Source organism: Marmota flaviventris, chromosome 11 (genome assembly GCF_047511675.1).
Source record: "Marmota flaviventris isolate mMarFla1 chromosome 11, mMarFla1.hap1, whole genome shotgun sequence".
In the NCBI taxonomy this organism is placed as follows: Eukaryota; Metazoa; Chordata; class Mammalia; order Rodentia; family Sciuridae; genus Marmota; species Marmota flaviventris.
In genome coordinates, this window is record NC_092508.1 from 93,373,245 (window position 1) to 93,388,546 (window position 15,302).

The 15,302-nt window shown below is 32.7% G+C and overlaps 1 protein-coding gene across 7 annotated transcripts in view; it reads right to left on the reverse strand.

The window, feature by feature from the left end:
• R3hdm1 (R3H domain containing 1) overlaps positions 1 to 15,302 on the reverse strand; it is a 94,836-nt gene that overhangs the window by 55,784 nt on the left and 23,750 nt on the right. For 3 of the 7 annotated variants that reach the window (XM_071619222.1, XM_071619221.1, XM_071619220.1), the window contains 7 exons: positions 12,854 to 12,962; positions 12,255 to 12,350; positions 9,474 to 9,511; positions 9,340 to 9,390; positions 9,004 to 9,230; positions 6,487 to 6,741; positions 3,325 to 3,476 (listed from right to left, as the gene is read on the reverse strand). In XM_071619222.1, the coding sequence (XP_071475323.1) occupies positions 3,325 to 3,476; positions 6,487 to 6,741; positions 9,004 to 9,230; positions 9,340 to 9,390; positions 9,474 to 9,511; positions 12,255 to 12,350; positions 12,854 to 12,962 (928 nt within the window). Of the gene's footprint in view, positions 1 to 3,324; positions 3,477 to 6,486; positions 6,742 to 9,003; positions 9,231 to 9,339; positions 9,391 to 9,473; positions 9,512 to 12,254; positions 12,351 to 12,853; positions 12,963 to 15,013; positions 15,141 to 15,302 lie in introns of those variants that run through there. The other 4 variants (XM_071619225.1, XM_071619224.1, XM_071619226.1 and 1 more) reach the window with 3 other exon arrangements.

Below are 15,302 nucleotides of genomic sequence, written 5' to 3' on the forward strand. Positions count from 1 at the left end.
AATAGTTTTGGGCAATAGCTTTAACATTTACAAAGTCATTTAAAATACAACAGAGGAAACAAAACAATACCAAATGAAGAAACTACACAGTGAAACTTTTGAGAACATTCTATGCCTAAATTTACTTCATAACTAGAAGGATTTTTTTTGTGATAAAAATACTTCTTTATTATAGATTAATGCAAATAGGTAATTGAGCCATTTTAAATTCTATTATCTAACAAAGACCCCTGGGTTAAATTAGTAAAAGCAAAACTATTTATACTTTTTTCCTCATTTTTATGGAGGGACTGTCCTATTTAGGTATATAACACTAAATTATAAATGAAAAAACTTCATTCTTATTATCAGAGAGTAATAACTTACACAATGTTTATGCAAATTATCCTATTTGATAAGGCATGATCAAATACTCTTTTAGGGCCAAAGTTACTAAATTTTAGCAATTTTGTAAGAAAAATGCATTGTGGGTAACATTAATAGTAACAACTTAAAATAACAACCTTAGTTAACAATACATACATATGCACACACACAAACTCTTTAAAGTAAGGAAGATAAATAATTCCCTTTTAATTAAACATGTTTTATTAAAAGAATACACATTAGGAGCTGAAAAATGAGTTACTAGAAATCTTTATCCACTAATGAAATACTCCTGAGTTCTAGGAAAGAGTTTTTATATGTTTCCTGGGGGCACTAAAAAACAGGTATTCTGAAAAATTAAAAAAAAAAAAAAGTTTTGATCATTTGAAAAATTGGGGAATATAGCTGACCATTTATACAATAACACTAGTATATGATTTCATCTCAATCTTATATTTATAAATTTGATTATAAAGGGGATAAGAATACATATAGGCTTGAACACTACTGTGATCCACTTTACAGATGACAATCAGAACAAGGAAAAAGAAGTGATGTGTAGAAAGTAAGATACATAAGCAGATGCAGAACCTGGGTACTCTAATCTGTTATTTTTGGTGAAAATGTATATTCATAAAAAAAATCTTGCTTTGGACAATACCTCTGAAGAGAATGATTTAAAAATGTAAGACAAACTAAAGGAATGACTGCTCAGGGAATAATCTAAATCAGGAAAAATTCTGAGGGCAACTAAGATTTATGAGTTGCCCTTTTTTAGTACAAAACCAACACTATGGTTTCTAGAAAGCAAAACAAGACAAAAGGTTTAGATTAGTATAGATTCCAATAAAAATGCTAGATTAAAGTGAAAGCACAAAAAGAAAAAAAAAAAGTAAATGCTGAACTATCTGTAGAGTAGCCTCTGGTTGCTCACAAACCTCTGGACTAGAAATGAGCAAGCTTCCTAGAAGATGACAGTGTATATCACACTAATGAGGCACAGTGGCTTTAGAACTTCTATTCAATGTGTTATGAAGACAGATAGCCATTAAGATACAACTTTGAGAAAACTTGACCTTCTATATAAGTGTCAGATGCAACAAAAATTTTGGTCTTTTTGAGGATAAAAGAAAGAGTACTATGAGAATCAAGAATATGGATTAATGCCTCCCAGTGTCAGATGGTAAAGAGCCAACTGTGGGCTAAAAGACTGATGGATCAAAGTGAAATTCTAAGAAAGAGCCTTAGCACTTCCTTTTCTGACTTTGCATTACCTACAAAACAACATCCATCTAAAGTAATTGGTTTTACATTATATGGTTAAGAAATTAGCCCATTTGGAAGGTTTGGAAATCACAGCATTATTTTGTTTGTTTATTTGAAATTCTGTGAATGAATGATCTCAGTGTGCAAAAGATAGCTATTGACATCATTTGATCATTGAGACTTTGCTTTTTTATCTGATAATGAAAACCCACAACACTTAAGACAGTGCCAGGAAAATCAGTCATGGAGTTTGATGCATGCCTCAAAACCTCAAATTATAGCTCATTAAAGCATCTGTTTTTATACCTTCATTTAGGATAATCTCTTCTAACTATATCAAAGTTATTTCTGAGGGATAAAAATGTAAAAAATATGATCACAGATAAATCTTCAGAATTTTCTGAAGCTGCCACACTGACATTTTCCCACAAAATTAAATAAAAATGAACTGGATCAAAATCACTCTTGTGAAGCTCTTGTGAAATACATAGCCTGCAAAGACAATTACATGCTAGTAAAATAAAGAGCAAAAATGAATGAAGCCAAGAAAAGAAGTTTTATGTAGTATGAGTGTGTGTAACCAAATGGAGTTTGGGAAGGAGATATAGGAGTGTCTGGAAGGCACACTCCTCTACATATATGAATTCATTTGCCTGATCTTAGAAGTGTCTCAAAAACTTTTAAGTTCAATTTAAACAAACACATAAAACAAAAAACCCAACTGCCTTGCCCACAAGTCTTAATTGGCAGAGGCCAATTATTTTCATGACTTTCATACTATTTGATAACACAATTAAACTGCTTGTGTATGTTTTTTATCCCCAAAATACAAATGATATCTCTTGTGAGCAAAGCTAATGAAATTTTTATGCATGGTCTTACATACATTAAAATCATCTTGCAGGGAAAAAGAGGTATAACTAACTTTATAAACAGCTTTTTATATAAATAAATAAACAAATAATCTTTAAAAGTTAGAAATGAAAATAAGAGTTTAGATTGGCATAATCAAGTTCTCCAAAGATGAAGAACAAACACATCTTTAGGGGAAAAAGATTGAATGTGAAAATATATGTGCAAACACTGAATGTTTAAGCAAATTGAAGAAATTATTAAGAGTATTTCTGCTAAGCAGCTCAGTAAGATCCTGTCTCTAAATAAAATAAAAAATAGGGCTGGGGATGTGGATCAATGGTCGAGTGTCCCTGAGTTCAATACTCAATACCCTCCTATCCCCAACAAAGAGTACTTCTGGGAATTCTCCCAATCTCTGTCTCACTTTCTTACAGGGTAGTTGAATGGAAGAATACCTTGCAGAACTAGAGCAAACCCCTTTAGTCTCTTCTGTTTGATCTGCTGGATCTTACAACAATTTATTTTGCTCATTGAGCCAATAAACAACTTTTATTTTGCTTTAATTTCTCTCTTTGTCCATTTCTTATTGTTATAAAATAGCGAAAAGTAACAGGCATATGAGATAAAACCATTCCCTTCTTTCCAAACTATTTTTAGTGTTTATTAGTTGAAAGCCCTTGAATTTAAGGATCGCTGTGAGTAGTGAGTGGGACATCACTGGTGGCAAAATATTAAATTCTAAGACTTACTTGGGCTACCTTAATTATACTTAGTAAATTTTATTTCAATATGCAAAAGAAAGTGAACTTGGCATTAGGTAATCGTGGATATGTGCACCTGTGAGAAAATGTGATTAGCTGCTGGTTGTTGAGGTGGTGGGGGTGGCAGAGGTGGCTGTGGAGGTCCAGGCACTTGGGTTCTAACTGGCTGTTGAGTCATAGGAGGATTATACACAACTGGACTTCCATCTGGGTTTATGAAGGGCTGACCTGAAAAGTTAGAAAAGGAGAAAAAAGACAATTTACAATGAAGATTGAAAATAAGTCATTCTACTGACAATTTACAAAACATGTCCACACATTCCTTATCTCCACTTCCAAAACTCCTACTTATTAAAAAAACAAACGATTTTCTTACACTGGGAAATAGACTGATTTGACATGAAGCTATTAAAGTCTTTATTGTTCCTACTTAAATATTCAATGTTTTGCTGCTGTGTTATTGTCCCAGATCTTACTGAGCTTACTTTATAATACACAGTATTTTCTGAAAAATTCTGAATCATGCAACATATTTTACTCAGTTGTAGGACTGTGTTCCTGTGTGGCTGGCACACATTTTAAAGAAAAAATGCTTGACTATAGGATAATAGACTAGTATTCATTAATTTTTATTAATGGATGACTAATATTTAACTTAGAGGCTGTGCTGCATATATTTCATTAATGTAGGATAAAATTAAGATGGTTGACAGCTTTAAACTTCAAATTTTGAGTTTGATGGCAGTGTCCTTATTTTATAATTTCAAATTTGAATAAGTTGTAAGTAATTTATTTTTAATTATAATTTTCTAAAACAACTTCTTTTTACTTCCTATGAGCCTTATTCACTGGTAAATGAAAAAGAGAGAACTTTGGTACAATACTCTGTATACATGTGTTCTAAACAACTCTTTCTTATTATATAATGTAGCATTTCATGTAGAAAAATAGTTAACAAATAGAAATAAAAAATAAACAAATCTCCCATAATTTTATAGCTAATATTTTGTATATATTCTTCTAGACTTTTATTTGATAAAGCAATAGAGAGATTCAAATATCAGTGTTTTTCTTTACAAGGCACTGAGTTATCATAAAAGAAGAACAATAATTATGTCAAAAACTGTTCACTGGCTATGATACCCTTTTAGTGAGAATACAGAGGAATAGAGATAAATTGAACACATTCTAAAGAGAAAATTAATATTTTCATTTTTAAAAAATTTAAAACATGAGTTAATATGGTTTTGGTGACATGAAAAATTAATTTTTTTAATGACATAAAAAAATTCTTGGGCTGGGGCTGTAGCTCAATTTAATATTTTCTTAAATTGCCTTTACATCATCCTTTCTTACATATTAAACCACTCTCCATTTTATTTTATTTTTTGAGGAAACTTACGGCATATAATAAAATAATATTTGAGAGAAGACTATACTCATCTATTGCTACAAAGTAGGAAAAGTCCACCAAAGTAAAATAATTTCATCAGTTAGCTTCCTGATAATTTATGTGATAGTTATAGACAACAAAAACAAGTCAGGCAAGATATCTGTTGACTGCTAAATAATTTGGAAAATATAGAAAACAAAAACAAAGTGGTAGAGCACATTTGGATGACAGCTGGATCGAAAGTTATTTAAAGGCTGTCTGCAAAAAGTTAGATGTATTACAACACTTCTCAAAAATCGAAGAAATCATATTTGGACTCACTAAAAGTGTATATAATTGATCAGTTTCTCAGTCTATCAACACATAAGAAATTTAATTAAAAATTTTTTTTGTAGTTGTAGATGGACAGAATACCTTTATTTTTATGTGGTGCTTAGGATTGAACTTAGTGCCTCATACATGCTAGGCAAGCGCTCTGCCGCTGAGTTATAGACTCATATTTTCATGTCACCAAAACCATATTAACTCATATGTTTTGAATTTAAAAAAAATGAAAGTAATGAGTTCTAAGCCATGGTTTTCTCTACTACAAACAAAAGGAAAGGGCAAGGACACTAGAAAGATCAGACACTTCCACTTTTATGTGGCCTAATCACTGCCTTTATGACCACATCATCTACATCCTCAAATTTTAAAGTAAAGTTATCAAAAGATCCAAGATTGCTTTCATTACCTTTCCAAATAATTTTAAAATTAAAATTTCTTTGCATGTTCTCACCAGTGGAATATTTGAATGGTCTTGCAAGAAATAAGAGATATAATTAACTATATAAATTGCTTTTGATATATTAAATAAAATTGGAATGAAAACAATACATTGGATTATCATAAAAGAAAAACAGAATCAACTATGTGAAATAAACTGTTCATTGACTATGATACCCATTTAGTGAGAATACAGAGGAGAGAAATTTAACTAAACAATATTTTTTTAAATTACCTGCATAACATCCTTTCTTACACAATAAACTGCTCTCCATTTTTCTGCAATCTTTTAAAAGATCATGTTTTCTCTCTATAAATCATTTTTTGTCACTCAACACAGTGAAATATATTATAAGTGTGGTTTATATATCTCTCTGAGATTTAGATTCCTTCTTTATAAATGGGGATTTAACCTACCTAACAAGGTTGTTATAAAGATTATAAATGAAGTATTCAAAAACACCTAACACAGGGTATGGTACAAAGTAAATGCTCAATAGATGTACTATTAGTTAACTGCAAAAAATAAGAACATGTATGGTCAATACTAATTCATAATGACTATTCATTTTCTTTCAACAAATTATATCTCAGAGCTTTTCCTCTGTAGAAAACAACCACCACATTCTCAGCAGAAATTAAGTATAGGATTTTTCTCCACTTCATTTTATATAATGATTAAGAGCTGTTTACTTGGTTCTTCTTCATAAAATACATACCCAGAATTTGTTTTATTGAATGAAGCTCTCTCAAAGGTGGCTGTCTCATTTCTAGGAAATGAACTAATCTTTAATTGTAGTTATGCCATTATTTAGCCTTGAAGATTTCATAGATGTCACAGGGGAAAGTGTCTTCTGTTTTTTTCTTTGACTTTTTTTAAATTGGAAAGTACCTTCTGATTTAAATGTCTTAAAATTTTCTAGGGTGTTTTTATTAAAGTTCTTAGGAAAATGTCAGTTATTCGTGAAAAATAAAAAGCTGTCAAACACTTGCACAGATAATACATTTAAAAAGTATCTTTTATTTTCAGATAATTTCTACTATCTCAACTGAAATAAACATCTTTTTCTGGATACCAACCTGTTTGTGGGTTGATCAGAATACTGCCAGGTGGTATGCCTGTAGCTTCCAAGGGAAGCAAAAAGAAGCTAGTGCTAGGAGATGCGACTTGCCCATTTAGGCCACCATCAAAGGAAAGAGAATTATGAGTGCTGACAGTTGGATAGACGACAGGTGCGCCATGAGAAGACTGGCTGAGAGCTGTACCTGGAAGAGGCTGCTGGATGTGAGAAAGAGAGCCCGTAGATGACCCTACACTACCAGAAGACTCAGAACCTAGGGGAGGAGTAATGAAAAATATGGATTTTTTAAACCTTATATAAAAACATAGGCTTTAACAATGTTACAATAAAATTCACATTGCATAACATGCAGTTATCACATAAAAGCAATGGCTATTTTTGATTTACTGTTCAATTTGCTTACCCTCCCCCCAACACAAACAAGTTTAATAAGCAAACTGATCACATTAAGTTGTCAGAAAAGTCATAGCCAAAGCATGCAACTTAAGCAAGTTTATAATAACATCAGCCACGGACAGCCACAAAAAGCACATTATCCACATTCCCAAAAGGACAAAGTTATATATATTTTACCTTTTAGATTAACACCTAGGAATATACAGATTACAATTTTCCCCCAGGAAAAAGAACTTAGTACGGCTAAATGCCGCAAACCTCTTATATCAGAAACCCCTTATCTATAAGAATACAGAAAGATTAAGAATAGTGTAGGAAATAACAGAAACGATAAATTCTCTATTGAGAGAAACTGTCAAGTTTCACTGCAGAATTTCATTTCTCAGCTTACAATCATAGCATTTCTATAATGTAAACTCAACTTTCAATTTTCTTATCAAGGGACAGAGATAGCACCAAATATATTCCAAGTACTTACATTTAGCATCAGCTTAAAATTTATTTCTCACTAAATTAATAAACTAATTTGATAACTGAACCTGACTGCTTTTATGCTTGCAATCTATGTAATTCTCTACCACAGAGATGGAAAATGGCATTGACTTCTAGCATAATGGCTAACGGTGGACAATGAGACAATGAAAGAATGGAAAATATATGAACAATGCATATAGTTAGATTAGGTTTTGAAAATGAAAGTTGACTTTGGGATAGACAGTCTTTTTTTTTTTTTTTTGGCATTAGGGACTGAACTTGGGGCACATTACCATTGAGCTATATCACTAATCTTTTTTATTTTAGAGACAGGGTTTTGCTAAATTGCTGAGGCTGGCCTCAAACTTTAGATACTCCTATATATCAGCCTCTTGAGTTGCTGGGATTACAGGCATGTGCCACTGCACCTAGTGAGTTGGAGAGTCATTAATGAAATGAAATAAACCACTATGATGAACCATATAGACTGCCTTAGGAAAGACAGTTTCTATTTTGTTTCAAAATGGCTCTTGACAAGAACTCCATCAACTTATCCTAGGAATTAAAAAAATCATTTCCCTATTAAAGGATTAAGTAATATTTATTTTCACCTTTGAAGATAACATAGACTGTTTATACTACATGTTCTCAAAATGTTTTAATTTGGCACTTTTTCTAAATGACTTTCTCATAATGCAGTAATAGTTCTTTTTTAGAATTATAACCATGAAGTGGCCATTTTAAAATAAATGCATATTTGGTACATATGCTGATTTTTTCATATTCATAATATTTGCCTATCTTTAGCAAGACATCATAGCCACTAAGATATTTTTAATATATCCATATTTTAAGTTAAAAAGGTGGTAATTGAAATTCACAAGTCTTAAACATTTAAAGCACTGGCTATAGTCAGGTATTTAAAAATTTGGTTACCCTGAAATGAACCCTTCAAATCTTGCCTGCATAATGCTAGGTATCTATACTAACCCCCCAAATCCAGGGAGAAACAGCCATTTCTGAACTTCCTGTTTATTGGGGACGGGGGCTGGGGGGGATAAATATCTACAAGGGTCCTAAAAGGATACATAAGCTTCTTTTGTATTGAAGCCGACTAGTAAAAATGTAAAAAGAAAAAGTTATATATCAATGTATTCTAAACACAAAACAGTTAAGAGAATGAGACTATTAAAATTTCCAGCCATTGATAACAGTTACATCATACTATTTTTCCTTGGTTTTTAAATTTCTTAAAAACTTCTAACAATTTTATTCATTTTGGAAAGGGAAATATAGGACTTCATGAAAAATATCAATCAATACCTGACAGTATTAGCTGAAAACCCAATATTAAATAACTGAAAATAAGAAATCATGCTTTCCAAAAAGAAATAAGCAATGAAGAATTTTCAATTACCTCTGGGCACCAAGAGGTGTGCCATCAAACCTACCTAATTTTGTCACAACAAACAAAAATTTTTATTTTGATTGAAATTTGTAAACTATCTCTAAGAATGAATTATAATGTTAGTGCACTACAGGTAGCAATTTTACATTTTAGATAATCAAAGCCACATAATAAAAAGTTAAGACAACACCAGGAAACTAATATTTTGATTAGATAGGATTAAGCAGATATTTATACCTGTTTTAGAAAGCCTGCCTATGCTTTTGCTGCTTCCAGAACTATCACCTCTTGTCAGGACTGAGATTCCACTAAAGCTGCTGGCTTTGGTTACAGCAGGCTTCAAATTTCGCAGGGAACTATCTGAATCTGTGCTGCTCCAGGGCCGTGGTTCTGAGTATTTCAACTCATTCTCAGTGCTGCTTTGATGGCTATTGGTTGATCTCCCTGAAGCATCTTTATTAACTCTGTAATTTAGAAATAAAACTTTGAAAAGCTAATAGGGGAAAGAAAAGAAAGAATAAAGAAAAAATGCTTTAATTTTTCAATACTGCATTGAAAACATGCTTCCAATACCTAAATATCTGGCGCCTCTGCTGGGTACTACTAGCATCCTCGTCTTGGATTCTGTTGGCATTTGAATAAGACATTTTAATTTTTATTAACATCAGTCAGATATTTACCAAAATAGATGTCAAAAATTCTCTTACCTTTTGTCAATAATGTAATTCTCTTGGGAACATAGGGACTAGAAAGAAAGGAGAGAGATAAAAAGTTGAGCTTTAGTCAAATACATAATGCCACTTGTAAACCAATGATGACAACAAAATTCACATGCAATAATATTTAAAAAGTATCCCCACCCCCCAAAAACCTCCAAATTGGTGATAAGAATAAGGATACACATATAAATTATAATGGAATTTTTTGTAGCTTGGAGATACTATGCTTATTTTTATTTTGTACTAGAGACACTTTGCCATTGAGCTAAATCCCCAGCCCTCCTCATTTTTTATTTTGAGCTGGTCTCACTAAATTGTTTACAGCCTTGCTACATTGTTGAGGCTGGTGTTGAACTTGCAATTCTCTTGCCTCAGCCTCCTGAGTCACTGGGGTTATAGGTGTGTTCAGCTACTATGCTTTTTTTTTTTTTTTAATAGTTGAACACTATACCTTTATTTTATTCATCTATTTAATTTTATGTGGTGCTGAGGATTGAACCCAGGGCCTTGCACATGCTCTACCACTGAGCCACAACCCCAGCCCCAACTACTGTGCTTACTTTTAATAGCTATGTATCTTGATGCCACTGGTTGTATGGTTCAAATTAATTTGAAATTCAAATATTCTCTTCCAAACAAGTGAATGCATTTTTGTTATCATATATTCAAAATATATACCAGTTTACTGATTCTGCTTCATTCCCTTAATAAATATTTGATTAACAGAGTGAACAAACAGCTATGCTTTTATGGAGTTTATAGTCAAATTCCTTTGGTGCTATTAACTGAAGTCAGGCAACAATCACTTTTGTTTGTTTTATTAAAACAGTCTTCTGTACAGTTTTCTAGCTACCAATTTTTGCCTTTTTCATTCAGTTTATACAAGAGAAGCCAGGTGATTTCTATCAAAGGTCATTGTGATTATACTTCTACCCTTCATGGATCCCTGCTTTAGCAGAGGAGTCAACAAACTATAGCCAGCCACTTATTTCTGTTAATAAAAATTTTTATTTAATTTTTTTTTTTTTTAGTTACAGATGGACACAATACCTTTATTCATTTATCTTTATGTGGTGCTGAGGATTGAACCCAGGGCCTTACAGATGCTAAGTGAGCACTCTACCACTGAGTCACAACCCCAGCCCTGTAATGAAGTTTTATTGGAACATGACTACTTATTTATGTACTGTCTCACTAAAAGTCAGATTTGAGTAGATGTGATGTGAGAAAAACTATATGGTTCAAAAAGCCTAAAATATTTATTATATGGTCCTTCATAGAAAAAGTTTTCAGACACACACACACACACAAACACATACACACACAACCACCACCACCACGACCACCACCACCTGAAGTCCAGATACTTTAACAAACTTCCAGGGCTCAAGTCACCTGGTTCCTGTTTTCTCTGACCTAAACTTTCTATACTTCCTATGCCAGCCTGGCTATAACCCTGTCACTGATTCTTCCAGTTCTTTATATGACAAGTTCCCCCTTACCTCTGGGCCTATGCATATACTAACCATATACTTTTAACTCTTTACTCCTGTAGAGCTCCTCTCAGAAGAGAATTCTGTCACTCCCTACCAAATTCTGGTTTGTGGTTCTTCTACACCTTGTCCCATAGTTTGCAGTACTTCATGGCTATGTCCCCTATTTTACCTTCATATCTCTATACAAACCACATACCATATTGTTATTATTTAACTCCTTATCGGGGCAGACCTCATTTATCTTACAAACTAGTGAGAGAAAAGTATATCTAATGTAGGTTCTGCATTCAGCAGACCGAGACTGAAATCCCAACTCTGCTATTTTCTAGCTGTGTGAATTCTGGCTATTTTGCTTTGCCTTTTGGTATCTGAGTTTCTCTATGTATAGCATAAAAACATTGACAGTATTGATCACACAGGGTTGCTTTGGGATAAATTATTATAAACTGACAATGGATATGTTCTTCAGTGCCCAGCATAGTACTTACTAAGTAAGTAATCAATGAGATTTGTTAAATTTATAAATTCTTTTAACGAATGGTCTGAATTTTAATGTTATTTCATCTTTTTCTTTTAAGACACAGAAAATTTCTGTATGTAGCAGTGTTAGCACATGTTTCATACATTTATATATATTCCTTGAAGAGTACTGAGTACTGCAAAGAAGAGGTGCTTAGCAAATGCTGGTAAAAACAAATTGATTCTCCGGCTGGGGATGTAGCTCAGTGGTAGAGTACTCGCTCGCATAGCATGTACAAGGCCCTGGGTTCAATCCTTAGCACCACAAAAAACAAAAACAAAACAAATCAATTCTCTTCTGACAAATATGTATAAAATAATTAGTCATTTATAATAATTTATAAAGTTAAAATGATTATTAATAAAAAATTAATTAGAATATTTTAAAAGAAATAATAAGTTATTTATCAAAGCAAGTCTACTACAATCAATAGGATTTATAACATATGACTCATAGACAGTTACCAAAGTTTTGTCAGAAGTCTGGAGAAAAAAACTACAGACATATACTAAGTCCAACAGTCTCAGTAACTCCTGTCATTTGCTTCTACCTTTTCTGAAATTTTACAATAGTGCTGCAATGTAGTATTCTGTAAACTATTAAATTATTAACATAAACAAAATGTGTCAATATTTCTAAAAGGTGACCTAATGTGTAAAATAATAAACATAATCAATAGATTAAAGAGGAATTGAGACCCTACAATGCAATTAGAATGTATTCTAACATAAAGTCCTAAATATTGGTACATACATCTTGGGAAAATATTCGGTCTCGAGCTTTCTGATATTCTTCTTCTCTTTCTTCTATAGATTTGCTTCTTCTGTCATCTCTCAAACGTATTCTCATCTAAAGAAAAGAGAACAATTAATTCTTGGGAAAATGAATGTTGTGGTTTAGATGTGGTGTTCCCTCAAAGCTCACAGTTCAGAGGAGAAATGATTGGATTATAAGAGTCTTAACCCAATTAGTGAATTAATCCCCCAATAGGGATTAACTGAGTAGTAATTGAAATGGGAGGGTGTTGCTGGAAGAGGTGGGAATTGGGGTGTGGCTTTGGGGTATATATTTGTATCTGACAAGTAGAGACTCTCTCTAATTTCTGATCACCATGTGAACTGCTTTCCTCTACCACACTCTTCCACCATGCAAGGAGGAATGGAGCCGGCTGCCTCTGGACTAAGACTGTGAGCTGAAAATAAAACTGTGAAGCTCTTAAAAAAGCCTTTTTTTCTCTACAATTGTGCTGGTTGGGTCCTTTAGTCACAGCAGTGAAAAAGCTGACTAAAACAATGAACTACTGGTATAATAGGTCTTGCATGTATAAAAATGCCATGTTTGCTCTAGGTTACCTGGTTATCATCTTTGTCAAAACTAGAGTTGTCTCTCTTAAGGATATATCGTTTCTGAAAGTCGTCACCTCTATCATCCTTAATATGTTCATTAAATTTCTGATCAGGTCTAAAAAAACAAAACAAAACAAAGGAACAAAAAAGATAATGCACAGTATTTACAGAAAAATCAAACAACATTTAATGAAAAGTAATAAGTTACTTATTAGTGCCGTTAATAGATATTTATCTCACTTTTTCCTCATAATTATCTCACAAGAAAACACTAACTATCCCATGTTACAGGTTCAAATATCAAGCTTTAGTCATGGAAGTGGCTTTAGGTCTTGCACAAGTTACTTAACCTATTTCCCAGTTTCCTCATCTATAAGAAGGGAAGAACTACTGGTATAATAGGTCTTGCATGTATAAAAATGCCATGTTTGCTCTAGGTTACCTGGTTATCATCAGAGTTGTTCTAAAGATGAAATGAATTAATACAGGAACAACATTTAACATGGTAAACACTCAGGGGAAGTTTGTTATTTTTATAAATATTATTGAGAAAATTGAGGTTCAAATAGCTTAAGCCAACATCCAAGGTCGAAGGACAAGTACATGACTGAGCTATAGCTGGAGTCCAGAATAGTCTGACAAAAAGCCTACATATCTTCTCTCCATTGCCACCTCTAAATATATAAGAAAATGTGGTACATGTAAAAACATACAGCACTATAGCGTATATATTACATTCCTATATTGCCTAGTCTTCTGTTATATAACTGGAAGTAATCAAATATTTTGGGTTGAATTAGCTAGAAACTTAAGAGACTATTTCAAAATGTACCCAAGTTACTAAAAATTCCTGAGTGTGTGTGTGTTTGTGTATGGGTAACTAGGGATTGAACCCAGTGTGTGTGTGTGTGTATAGGTAACTAGGGATTGAACCCAGGGGTGCTTAACCACTGAGTTACATCCTCAACCCTTTTTAAAAATGTTTTGAGACAGAATCTTTCTAAGTTGCTTAGGGCCTCACTAAGTTGCTGAGGCTGGCTTTGAACTTGTGATCCTCCTGCCTCACCCCTCAAAGCTTCTGGGATTATGGGCCTGAGTGCCTGGAACCAAAAATTCTATATTATAGCAGGGCATGGTTTTGTTTTACATTAACAGGCTAGAAAAGATAAGTTCTTTTTTGGAGGTGAACATTGCAACCTAAAATAATGAATATGAAGTCCTAGCAATACATTTTATAGCAGATTAGTCTTTTCAGACTAGAAAGGTTGTAAATTCCACTGATACTAGAAGACAGACATATGGTTCTAGCCCTTGGAAAATATAATTATGAAATTCATCTCCCCAAATATATGCCCAGCTTCAAATATTAATTCAATAAAATTCTGGGACTTAATGTCATTCTATTCTAACAGTGAATTTTTCTTTTAAAATATATGATATAGAAAAACAGATCTAATAGTCACAAAATCTTAATGAATCTTATTAGTTTTTAAAATCAGGTTCAAATATATATAAATATATACAGATATAAATAAATATATATCTGTATATGTACACATGTTTATTATAAAGGTACATAAGCATGTGAATACTCTTAGAAAATTCCTAATCATAATCCCAAATCGCCCATTTTCAGAAACTAACATTTCATTATATATAGGACCCAAATAACACTGCTGAATATTTGTTGTAATGTGAATTTTTAATAAAGTACCGACTCCTGTAAATTATGTAGAAGATTTAAAAATGAGAATAATTTAAACAAGCAAAAGAAATCTCTATTATAAAACAGATTTAGATGTGTGAAATGGAGTAGATATCTGCATAAAGCTATATAAAAAGTAAAAAGGAATACAAACAGCTTTGTAATCAAAATTATGGGAAGAATGCTTTCCTTTGGGATTTGGAAGATTATCTATTTGGTTCTGACAATGGCAGTATCTTGTTTTTGTCATATGATTGCCTCATTTACTAATGACATCTATTTTAGTAGTTGTTCAAACTCACATTTTCTTACTCAAGGAGATTGTAGTTGAGTGAAAGATTGTTATTCCAAAGTGAACTCTAAGGTTTAACCAAGGGCCTGGCAACTTTTCTAAGAGCAGCTGGATTCCCCACACCAAATAACATTGGCAGGCATTTCCGCTAACCTTAAGACTGTCTTACCTCTTTGTTTTATAGATGCCTGAATTTACTGCCCTGCAATCGCCAACTTCCCGCTCCATTGAGACACCCCAGTGGACACCGGGTTGTTGACATCCACAACACCACTGGTTCAAGGCTGGAGCGGGTAATCTCCCTATGAGGAAAAGGTAAGTTTGTTTTTATTCAATGTGGAGCAGATCTCTAAGGTTTTCCGATTTACAACCTTCTTCATATCCCAGAAGATATAAAACAAAAATACAGTGTAACTTCAATGATCCGAAATGTTTAGTAGTAATTACGTTATCAACCC